Below are 12,412 nucleotides of genomic sequence, written 5' to 3' on the forward strand. Positions count from 1 at the left end.
AATCCACTGTGGAGGTTTAAAAAACATTGTCAGGTCACCGAAACACTAAACGACCTAACTGTAAATGTGAAATAAGTTGCTAACTTAATGCCAACTGCTAACTTAACCAAGCCTTTAAAATCATTTTTCATGCATGTGTGAAAATGGAAACTCACTTCTCAGTTTATTTCTATCTCTTCCTATGTAATCATATACAGCTCTGTTAGATTAAACTGCATAGTTAGCAATTAGCATTAAGGCTTATGGATATTGGCATGGCAATCACTTTGCAGGGTTAAAAACTCTAATAGCCTATTAATAGCCAACACTATGACCAAATAACCCTGCATAGTAAAACCAACCAGTTTTGATTGATTATTTATACTTGACACAGTAAACATATTGTCTGCCTTGCAAATTTGGAAGGCTTACATTATTATTAATAGTCTTACTAGTAGTATTTTAAATTCTGTGCAGTTTTTTTAGCTTGTGCCTTATCAAATCCGCCTGTTCTTCCTACATTTCCTGGATTATTTTTCTATGGCGCACAATGAAGCATGCCACAGCCAACACAAGCTAATACATTCGTACCAGTCATGTTTGTAAAACTGATATCCTCAACTTGCGAGGTTGTGCGTGCGTGTTTGTTTTGTAGTCATGGTGACACTTGCTGTAGTGAGATCTACCACATGGTTTCAAGTGCTTGGGCCAGGTGTTTTTTCTGCCAATAAAATAAGATAGTGTTAGTAAAACAGCGTCACAGCCATTCAAGAAAAAAAAATTAAGCTTTCAAGTTTCAGATTAGGTGTGATCTGACCCATCCAGAAGGGCTTATGTTCCTTTACCAGTATACTCCCCTCTCCCACAGTGTTTTTCATGCTCAATTTGTAACTACACTATACATGTTTGTAATACATGTATCTTTTGGGGGGTGGGTGTTAGGTGCAATCCAAGGGTGTGTAACAAATATATATTTCTATTTATTTATAGTACTGCAGGGGGCATCTATAGTAAAGAGAACATTTTTAAACAGATTTGTTGCCCCCTCTCAGAAAAAAAAAAAAAGAAAAAAAATAGAACATGTCCAGCCTCACTGTGTCCACTGAGAGTCATATCAGGTTATCAGTTTATTTCCACACTATCAAAATGAAAATGTCAGTACACTTTTTACCTGTGAAGTGAGTGGGTGGAGGACAAAGTCTAAGCAAGAAGGTCAAAGGTAACAATTTAATATAGATAGGAGAGGAGTTTCAGGAAGAAATATTGCTTTTCAGAGTTGTATATAAAGCCTCAGACTCCACCTTCATACTCCACCCTGCTGCCACTCTCCTCAGTGCCATTTCTCACTCTGATTGATCAGCACACTTCCTTTACCAATGGAGCTTAGACGCCAGTCTTCTCAAAATTATGGTTTAAGTTCACTTGGAGGTCCCAGATCCCTACGGATGGAAACCTCCTACGCCCACAGTGTGACTGGAGGGGCAGGTGGCCGTGGAACCAAGATTTCCAGTGCCAGCTATGGTTCGCGTGCTGGCAGCGGTTTTGGCGGAGGATACGACTACCAGTCCTTGTCCTCTGGATCCACTTCTGGCGCCATGGGCATTGGAAACGAGAAGCATGCCATGCAGTGCCTGAATGACCGCCTGGCGAACTATCTGGAGACGGTGAGGAATCTGGAGAAGGTCAATGCAGTGCTGGAGGTCAAGATCAGAGAGGCCACCGAGAATAGAGGCCCCTTGGAAGGGAGGGACCACAGCAAGTACTACGCTATCATCGAAGGCCTCAGGGCCCAGGTGAGCCAATGAAACATTTAATCTAGATGATAGTCTAGGCATCTAAGGGCTCTAGAGTAATAAAAATTTTCACAGAATCTGAAATGTCCTCAAAATAAATGGTCTGAAATTAGTTGATTAAGTATCCGGTCTTTAAGTCTGACGTCATTAGCTGTGCCTGGGCCCAAACACTGCTGCAGGTACGTAATTCACACAATCACTGCAGCATCACTGAGAGTTAAAATCTGTCTAAATTCTTTCATCTGTAATAAAATGATCAGCGTTCTGCTCTACCAGGTGTAACAATTAAGTTTAACATCCAGGCATCCATGAAAACCAAATTTATGACATTTAACAGAGTTAGAAGTTAGCAGGAAGTTAGCTCGCTAGTTTCCATCTAAATATAATATACCACGTCCTGACTGAGAGATTTCCAAAACAAATTAAAATGTACAGTTTTGCTATCACTTCCTACGGAGCCCCGCAGGGGACATGGGAGAAAAAAAAATGAAGACAGACTTTTGCAAGATCTCGCAAAAGTTGAATTCCAACAATGGCGGGAGCTACTTAGTTGTAATATTACTCTTTCTGGGTCACAAATTACACTTTTAAGATATTTTGAGGCGTGAATGTAGTTGTGTAAACGTCAGATATCTGCTCGGTTTACAAGACATCACATATTTGCAAAAGTGCTCCGACGTTTTCGGAGATGTATGAAACTTTTGCGAGATCCTGAGTTTGTTTTGCGAGATCCCGAGTTTGTTTTGCGAGATCTTGCAAAAGTCCGTCTTAATTTTTTTTCTCCCATGTCCCCTGCGGGGCTCCGTAACTTCCAACATAAATGAAGACAGAAAAGTAAACAGCAGTGATGTTTGTAAGGTTAATGAAGTTGGACTAGCTCATAGGTGTCAAACTCTGGCCCGCGGGCCAAATTTGGCCCACAGCCTAATTAAATTTGGCCCGTGAAGACATACCAAATTACTATTAGAGCTGGCCTACTGGTATTATACAGCTAATATATATATTGTTTAGTATTAAGCTTTGCTTGTTCCATATTCAGTTTTTCAGCAAAACTTGTTTGAGTCCATAAGAAGAGTAAAAATAAGATTCATTCTTATATCTGGAGGAAGATTTTTTTTTCAATAAATATTAATGTTAGCCCGCGACTTTGTTCCAGTTTTGAATTTTGGCCCACTGTGTATTTGAATTTGACACCCCTGCACTAGCTGGTATATAATGATGTGCTACATGATTGCTAGTGACACAGCTATGTTAGCATATTATAAACAGTGAAGCTGGAGGATGAACGCTAACTTTTTTCCACTCGATAAAAGTTAACGTGAGGGTTCCCAGTGGTTAGGGACAAATGCAATCGCATGGCATGGACCAAACTTCATCCAGGAGAACAACTGAGACAATCCATCCTCAACACGAGGTTAGTTATTAATATACTGCTGCATGGGCTGGGCTGTAGTTACATCGTAAGGTTTTAAAATCTGAGCTTTAAAATGAATGGCGGTAATAAAAACCGAGAGAGGCCGACAGTGATTACCGACTGTTTTTAGGGGCTTGTTGAGATGAAATATAACAAGAAACAAAGCATTAAAACATGTTAAAACACAACAGCCTTATTAAACGCAGAGTACTTTGGGCCTGGAATCAGGTTTCATCAGGTCATCACTTAAAGACCGGATTGGTTTAGGTAGCTATGGTATACTAGTTCTCACAAATGATTCTTAAGTTGTAATTTTCTTGCATTTCAGTTTTTTCAGAATGTTAAACGAACCCAGAACTACAACAACTACAACTCTTTTCTTGTAAATGCCACATATTATTGTTCAATCGAGTCACTGTTAACACATAAACTTTATTATTATAGTGTCCTAGATATCGCTTGAATACCTGATTTCACAACATTTATTACCTGTGGGCTCCTATCGCTAAGCAGTATCAACTATTTGCAACTCATCAAATTGAAAGTCACAGTTTGCTTTCCACCAAAACGATCTCTTCATACAGTTATGTCACCAAAAATACCATTACTGTTTTTTAGATTCTTGACATGACCAGGGCAAATGCCCAGTATGCTATCAGTCTTGACAACGCAAGTCTGGCTTCAGATGACTTCCGAACCAAGTGAGTGTCGAGATTTTTGTGCAAAATGAAGGTAATCTCTTCACCAGCATGAGCAGATCTAGCATTCACTCCATCTCCATAGGTATGAGTATGAGTTGTCCATGAGGCAGACAGTGGAGGCTGATGTTTCAAGACTGAGGAAGATCCTGGATGACACCAATGTTACTCGCTTGCACCTGGAGAGTGAAATCGAGTCCCTCAAGGAGGAGTTGATCAGCCTGAAGAAGAACCACGAGAGAGTATGCAATCATTGTAAAGTTCAGCAGAGCAGTTCAAAGAGAAAAACCTATCTGATAACCCCAATACAGTACAGTGCACCTTTAAAACAATTTTTTCCTTAACCACTTAGCACAGGAAAATCCTATTAATCAAATGTTCAGGAAATCAATCACTCCCTGACTATTTCCTCCCGAACAGGAAGTTGATGAATTGCGAGTTCAAATCGCACAGGCTGGGGTCCATGTGGATGTTGATGCACCAAAAGGGCAGGACCTGGCCAGAATCATGGAGGAAATAAGAGCAAAGTATGAGAAGATAGCGCTACAGAACCAGCAGGAGCTTGAAGCGTGGCATAACTCCCAGGTACAGCTAAAGTAGGCTGGTGAAAAACATCTTTTTTTTTTTACTTGACTGTGAGTTGAACAGTATTTGTAAATTCTTTATGTATATAATCTTCTATTAAGATCACAGAGGTGCAGGTCAAAGTCACAGAGAGCTCAACAGCCCTGAAGGAGGCTGCAGGTGTAATGACTGAAACTAGGAGGCGGCATCAGGCACTGGAAATTGAGCTCCAGTCTGCACATAGTCTGGTAAGTCTTGGTTACGTCATTAGTTTCCAGTTCTGGGTTGAGATTTGACCCTTCCCTCAGTATAAATACTCATCATTAGGTCTTCTCATAGATTGAGCCTGGTTCACACCTGGCAATTCCAGAGTATGACAGGCATTACAGCCAAGAAAAAAATTAAGTTGATCCTAGCTCTGTTCAAAAACAATAAATTTCACCAATCAGCACATCAAAAATTCACTAATTGCATTTTTTCACAGGTTGTCAGAAGTGCTGGTACATCATTTTATATGCAAGTCTTTATTTCTAGGCTAAACTATGAAGCTAACTCTAGCTTTGTGTTCCTGTTTAACACATATCAATTGCCCAGACTAACCTAATGCAAGATAGCCACAAAATTTTTACAATGGTGCTTTTCCTTAATCTCTTCACAGAAAGCGTCCCTGGAGGCTGCCCTTCATGACATTGAGAGGCGTTACAATTTAGAGCTGGAAAAATACAATGAGATAATCCTGAGTCTGCAGGAGGAACTGGCACAGATCCGCAGCAGCATCCAGCAAAACACGAATGAGTACGAGGCCCTTCTTAACATCAAGGTGAAGCTGGAGGCTGAGATTGCAGAGTACAGAAGGCTGCTGGATGGTGAAGGAGACTTAAAGTGAGTATTAAGGTGAAGCAGCAGAAAGTATGGATGCAACATACGCTCACTGAGACAGAAGCCTTCTTCATCTCGGGGGTGCATTTGCAAATTTGATTTAAAGCAGCCTCATGCAAACATGGAGCAGCAATGATATGGAAAGCAGATGTCACTGACCTGTGTCTATGTAATCCTATTACCATCATTTAAATTTCAACTGCTCAATTTCATCATGTCAAAGAAAAGATCACTCAAAGGTGGAAAATATATTTCTGTTCTGTCTCCGTATGACTAACCTTTTTATATTTCTTCATTTTACCAGCCTTGAAGATGCAGTTGACCTAAAGAAAATCCAAGTGGTGACGGTCACTCAGACTGTGGTGGACGGCAAAGTGGTGTCAGAGAGCAAGGAGAGCAAGGAGATCGGATCCACTGAAAATCTGGCATTTAGTTAAAAACAACTGAAAGAAAAACAACTATGAAAAAAAAAAAATGGCAACATTTTCTTTTGATTGCTTTCTGTCAATGTCTTCAGCTTTTCTTTTAAGGGCAAAATAAGCATATCAACCATTGTTTTGACTGATATTCATAGAAACCCATTGATTAAACTGATAAGAGTTATGTATTATTTCATTATTCTGTTAAATTATTAGTTCAGAGGAGCCAGTTTAGCTCAGCGGGTGAGCAGATGACAGTATGCCACATGGCTGGAGTACAGCAGCCTAGCTTTTTGTTGCGTGTTTGCTGCTTGCTTGTCTTTACTGCTCCATTGTCAAATAAAGGCAAAAATGCCCCAAAATAATCTTTAAAAAACAAATTAATAGTTCAACAGTTTAGAGAATATGTCTACTGCTTCTTTGTCAAGAGATATAATGCCTTTATCCATGTGTTAAAGGAAGCTATAACAAACTTTCAGCTTAGGTTAGCATAAAAAAACAGCCTGACCAAGCACCAGCACCTCCATATTTCACTAGGTTGACATGTTAAATCATTTACACATACATTAAACCAAAACTTTCGACTCAAATTTCAGATTAACAGGAGGTCATGTGCTGGACTACTTTTTTCCTGGGAGGAGTGACCTCTCTAAATCTCTATGGGCCTGTGCTAATGTAGCTTTATAGTAAAATATTGGTTTTAAAATATACTGACAAGCAATATTTACAATTGTGAAATTTCAAAATATATGTTCAACATACATTTGGGAAAAGAAAAAGGTTCACTGCCATTCACATACACCAATGGCTGTCTGGCATCCCGCCATCAACTTCCCACACATCAGAGTCTGCAGGAAATTCTTTCAGCTTCTGAGAAATTCACTTTGTGACCTGCAGTTCTTTAACCTTGTCCAGTTATAGGCAGAAGGCAGCCATTCCCATGCCATGTCCAAGCAGCTCAGTGAAGTCCTCTGTCCCGGTTTATTTACATTCGCATCAGTCTAATTCCTGAAGCTACTGTGATACAAACTGTTCTCGTCTGGAATCAGCTGATTCACTGCATCAGTTTATGTTAACGACTTCTGGTGCGTTGCCGATAGAAATGTGAGTTGCAACAGATTTTATAATTGGTTGGGAATGTTTTTGAACTGCTGTGGTTCATTACACACAAATCACAAATCAGTGCCCCGTTCATCATCGCAATGTCACGTTTTTGCACTGCAGCATTCCACAGACGGCACCATTAATCTTCCTGCCAGATTTATATCCAGATTGCTTTCTCAACTGCAGCTGTCAACAAGGCAGAATCTTCAGATTTGTGCTAGTTGCCAGTGCCCCGAAGCTGTTGTGGTGCAAAGTGTGTGTGGCAGCATGGCTGCTGTGAGAAGCTCCTTGTGCCAGTCTTACCAACTGTTGTAAAAGTGTCCTCTCGGACAGTCTGAGCCTTTGTTGGAGGGCATGCTAACCTCTGCAGCCAGGCAATTCATGGCCTAGCTGAAAGAAGTTTAGCAGACAAACCAGAGAGCGCTAAGGAATTCCAGAAAACCCATAGAAAATTAGGGGATGGGAAGAGTGGGAGAAATTCACCAGACCTGCACCTCCTGTTTTCTAGCCTGCAATCCTTCAGTAGGACCCCAAGATAGCAGCAGAAAAATACACCAACAGTTCACTTTAATGAATCATGTTCACTAAAAAAAAGAAAGACCTTGGACAGAATACATGAAAAATACTATTTTCACTTTGCAAACGTTAGAATTCAAATCACAAAAGCATTCATTTCATTCATTCACACTGACACTGAGAGTCATGGGAAAGGCCTTGAAGTTCAGGGTGCTGAGGCGGCACCAAGTTATCTTGTGATATTCTAACATAACTCTACAAAGTGTGTTAGTCTTGCAACTGCCAGACCCCACTGCAGAATTAACAGCCAAAACTGAACTGGTCAGAGAAAAATATATCAGGAAACATCGGAGGGGAAAAACAACCCTTTTTGGCACAACACTGGCTTACACACAGTATTTTAACACAGATGCAAAAAGGGTGCACATGTCAGGCACAAAGCACGTGAGCAAATTCATATGAAAGTAAGGAAAGTCTTTCATCTACAAAGTTAGTCAGGATCTGTTCAGCCATGTGCAAATACTTAATTATGTATTGTGACTGCTGCATCTTATCTAATATGTATATTTTACTCAGCACAGAAGCCAAAAGTACCCTTTTCCAAAAAAGGTAGGGCTGTGAAACTGCTGCTTGATTATAATGTTAAACTATGTGGTGGCAGCTCACAATATGCCAAAGCGTTACTTTGGTGTATGCAGGTTAATGTCAGCTGGTGATCAGCTGATCACGGGGCCGGGTTTAAAAGAGAGACGCCACCCACCTGTTCGCCGCTCAGACATCGTTCTCTTCATGTCAGGAGCTCCGAAACCTTGCCGACGTCAGTCTCCGCCTGATTCAGCAACTGTAAGTGTTTTTCCTCTCGATTCTTTTTCTCATCCCGGCTCCGCTCGCTCTCCGTCTGTAACGCCAGTTCCGAAGCCACGCTTTGTGCACTGATCGTTACTAGAATAACTGCGTGTCTGTTCCAACCCATCGCTAGCCTTCGCCGCGTTTGGGTCTAGCCAGCACGCCACACGGGCACGCCGAATTACTGTGTGTAATTCGCCCGATCGTGACAGGATGTCTGAGCCCCATATACACCCAGCGGAATTCAAATGGCTGAAAGCCGAAGTACTATATCTTCGCGGTGTGGTAGATCGGATGAGCACAAAAATGAAGTCTCTCACCGAAACTGTCCTCCAACTTTCCACTTCCGTCACCTCGCTGCAACGTCAGCCAGCGCCGGTGAGCGCGGAGCCCCGGATCAGACTACCAGATAAGTGGAATGGAGTTGATGGCCGGCCTGATGGTTTGCTCGCCACTTTAGACATGCTGTTTGAATGTCAGCCCACTAAATACGCTACCGCCCATGCAAAAGTTGCAATGTTAACCTCGCTCTTGTCTGGCCAGGCTCAGGAATGGGCCGCGGCTCTCTACAACAATAAATCTGCAGCTTGCAATGACTATGCCCTGTTTGTGGAGGAATTAAAAAAGACATTTGTTCCCCCGAGCAGTGAAGTGGAAGTGGAGTCACAGCTGCTTCATTTACGCCAGGGCAGTCGACCCGGAGGGACTGGCTGATTACATCCGAGATGAGATGACCGGCCGTGAGGCCCCCAAAACTCTGGATGAGGCCGTGGACCTCGCCCTGAAGATCGACCAACGAGTGATGTCACTGCCTCGCCACACCCCTCGGGCCTTCAAACCCTTCCAGCCTCAGAGGGCCACATCTTCGCAGCCTCCTCCCCCCTCTGAAGGAGCTGCTGCTAGCCCAAGCAGTACATCCAGCGAGGAGCCCATGCAGCTGGGTAGACTCTCCAAAGAGGAGAGAGAGAGACGCTGGCGTGAGGGTCTCTGCGCCTACTGTGGATCAGCTCGACACCGTCGTCCCCAGTGCCCGCTACGTGCGGGAAACGACGACGCCAGGTAGACTGCGGGGGAGTCCCACCTGGCCCTTCGCACTCCTCTGACCCCTCTCGTTTTCTGTTACCAGTAATATTTCACCTGAAACACCAACAGTTCTCATCTGAAGCCCTCCTGGACACCGGAGCCGCTGAGAACTTCATCGACCAAAAACTAGCCTCTCGACTTCGCATTCCGTTAACTCCTGTTGATCAATTTCTCCCGGTGACCTCAGTAGATGGGCGACCCCTCCAACCCTACCCGATCCAGACCCAGCCGGTTCGCATGTCTATTGGGGATCATCAGGAGGAGATCCGGTTTCTAGTAGTCTCGGCCACTTCCTCTCCTCTCATCCTTGGATATCCCTGGTTCCGTCAACATGACCCCCACATCTCCTGGTCTTCCTGCCAGATCCTGGATTGGGGTCCCCAGTGTCCACACCGCTGCCTTTTCTCTCGGACCAAAAAGAACTCAAAGTCAGAAGAGGCCTCCCCTTGAGCCCATTGATCTGGATAAGATCTCTCCGGCTTACCACGACCTATCTGAGGTCTTCAGTAAGAGGCGAGCCTCTACTCTACCTCCTCATTGCTCCTACGACATGGCCATTGAGCTCCTCCCGGGAGCGGTCCCTCCTCGTGGTCGCCTGTTCTCTCTGTCTCCCGCAGAGAATAAGGCCATGGAGGAGTACGTTGCTGAGGATCTCCAACAGGGCTTTATTCGCCCTTCTACCTCTCCTGCTGCTGCTGGATTCTTTGTCAAGAAGAAAGATGGCAGGCTCCACCCCTGTATAGATTATCGGGGCTTGAATAAAGTCACTATCAAGAACCGCCATCCTCTTCCTCTGCTATCCACCGCACTCGATTCCCTCTCCCAGGCCTGCATCTTCACCAAACTAGACCTACGCAGCGCCTACAATTTGGTGCGCATTAGGGAAGGGGACGAATGGAAGACGGCCTTCATCACCCCTAATGGGCACTGGGAGTACCTGGTGATGCCCTTCGGCCTCTGCAACAGCCCTGCTGTCTTCAAACATCTGATCAACGATGTCTTGCGGGATATGCTAGGCCGGTGGGTGTTTGCTTATCTAGACGACATCTTGATCTACTCCCGCACCGAAGTGGACCATATTCGCCATGTGAGGGTCGTGCTGAGCAGGCTGCTCGAGTACCAGCTGTTCTGCAAACTGGAGAAGTGTGCTTTCCATCAGCGGTCCACCACCTTCCTAGGCTTCACCATCTCCTCCGATGGCCTGACCATGGACCCGCAAAAGGTCCAAGCCGTGACCCAGTGGCCTCAGCCCTCCAGCCTTAAGCAGCTACAGAGCTTCCTGGGCTTTGCCAATTTCTATCGGTGCTTTATCTGTAATTTCAGCACCGTTGTCGCCCCACTGACATCCCTCACCAAACCAGCTAACCTGCCTAAGCCCTTCTGCCTCTCCCCAGGTGCAAAACAGGCATTCCGAGACCTTATCCACCGGTTCACTACGGCCCCCGTCCTGCTCCACCCTGATCCTGCCAGAGATTTTGTGGTGGAGATGGATGCCTCCGATGTTGGCGCTGGCGCCGTCCTTTCTCAACACGGCCCGGATGGAAAACTTCAGCCATGCTGCTATTTCTCAAGGAAATTTTCTCCCACGCAGCAACGGTACGGTGTCGGAGACCGAGACCTCCTGGCCATCAAGTGGGCCTTAGAAGAGTGGCGGCATTGGCTCCTGGGAGCGAAAGACCCTTTTCTGATCTGGACTGATCATCAGAACCTGATCCATATTCAGTCTGCCAAGCAGCTCAACCCAAGGCAGGCCCGTTGGGCCTTATTCGTTGAGCCTTACAATTTCCACCTCGCCTACCGCCCTGGTTCCAAGAACGCTAAGGCAGACGCTCTCTCCAGACAGTTCGCCCAGGACGGCCTCACGTCAGACCCTGGACCTATCCTACCTTCTCATTGCTTCGCTGCTCCCCTTCGGTGGCCCCTGGAGGACTCTATCCGGGATTCCCTGACCGCCGAACCACCTCCGCCTGACACCCCTGCTGGGAGGCTCTATGTACCATCCCGGTGCCGTCAGGAGGCCTTGCTCTGGGCTCACTCCTCCCCGCTCTCTGGTCACCCGGGGCCTGACAGGACCCTCCAACTCCTCCGTCGTGACTTCTGGTGGCCCTCCATGACTCGGGACGTCCGTGAATTCGTTTCCGCCTGTGACACCTGTGCTCGGGCCAAGTCCTCCACTCAGCCTCCCGCTGGCGACCTTCGCCCTCTCCCTGTGCCGGGACGTCCCTGGTCCCATGTCGGCCTTGACTTTGTTACCGGCCTCCCATCCGTGGACGGTCTTGACACCATCCTCACCTTTGTAGACCGGTTTTCAAAGGCAGTGCACCTGGTCGCTCTGGCCGGCCTCCCTTCCGCCAAACGGACGGCCGAGCTCTTCTTGGACCATGTCGTCCAGCTTCACGGGTTCCCCAAGGACATAGTCTCCGACAGGGGGCCCCAGTTCACCGCCAGGTTCTGGAAAGCCTTTTGCCGCCTGATTGGAGCGTCTCCCAGCCTCTCGTCTGGCTATCACCCTCAGACCAATGGGCAGGTTGAATGGACCAATCAACAGCTGGGGTGCTTCTTGAGGTGCTTTGTCTCCGCCCAACCGTTGCTTTGGCCTCGTTACCTGCTGTCGGCTGAGCTGTCTCATAACCTTCACCGCCCAGGTCATCCTTTTCAGCTGGGGGATCACGTCTGGCTCTCCACAAGGCACCTGAGGCTCCACACCGAGTCCAAGAAGCTCACTCCCAGGTTCGTTGGCCCGTACGAGATCACTGCCCGGCTCAACCCCGTGACTTATCGTCTCCGGCTTCCACCCGCCATGAAGGTCCATTCGGTTTTCCACGTCTCGCAGCTTAAATGGCACGTTACTTCCTCACTGGCGTCCCCCTCCCCGGCCCCGCCCAGGTTCGTCGATGGGAGTCCTGTCTACACTGTCCGGCGGATCTTGGACTCCCGTCCCCGGGGTCGAGGGGTCCAGTATCTGGTGGACTGGGCTGGCTACGGTCCTGAGGAGCGCTCCTGGGTGCCATCCCGCTTCATCTTGGATCCCTCCCTCGTCTCGGATTTCCGTCGCCGCCATCCTGGACCGTCGGGTGCCGGTCTTCGGGGAGGGGGGGGGGTCCTGTCAGCTGGTGA

At 46.3% G+C, this 12,412-nt stretch overlaps 1 protein-coding gene across 1 annotated transcript; it reads left to right on the forward strand.

Moving 5' to 3' along the window:
* Window positions 1–1,355: 1,355 nt before the first annotated feature.
* Window positions 1,356–5,803, forward strand: LOC146364283 (keratin, type I cytoskeletal 18-like). Its single transcript, XM_084916959.1, has 7 exons — window positions 1,356–1,772; window positions 3,805–3,887; window positions 3,970–4,126; window positions 4,305–4,469; window positions 4,571–4,696; window positions 5,107–5,330; window positions 5,632–5,803. Exons 1-7 carry the CDS (start codon window positions 1,356–1,358, stop codon window positions 5,762–5,764), a joined length of 1,305 nt encoding a protein of 434 aa, XP_084773085.1. The 3' UTR covers window positions 5,765–5,803.
* Window positions 5,804–12,412: the final 6,609 nt, after the last annotated feature.

Source organism: Perissodus microlepis, chromosome 20 (genome assembly GCF_051167445.1).
Source record: "Perissodus microlepis isolate ML-2025 ecotype Zambia chromosome 20, ASM5116744v1, whole genome shotgun sequence".
Taxonomy (NCBI): Eukaryota; Metazoa; Chordata; class Actinopteri; order Cichliformes; family Cichlidae; genus Perissodus; species Perissodus microlepis.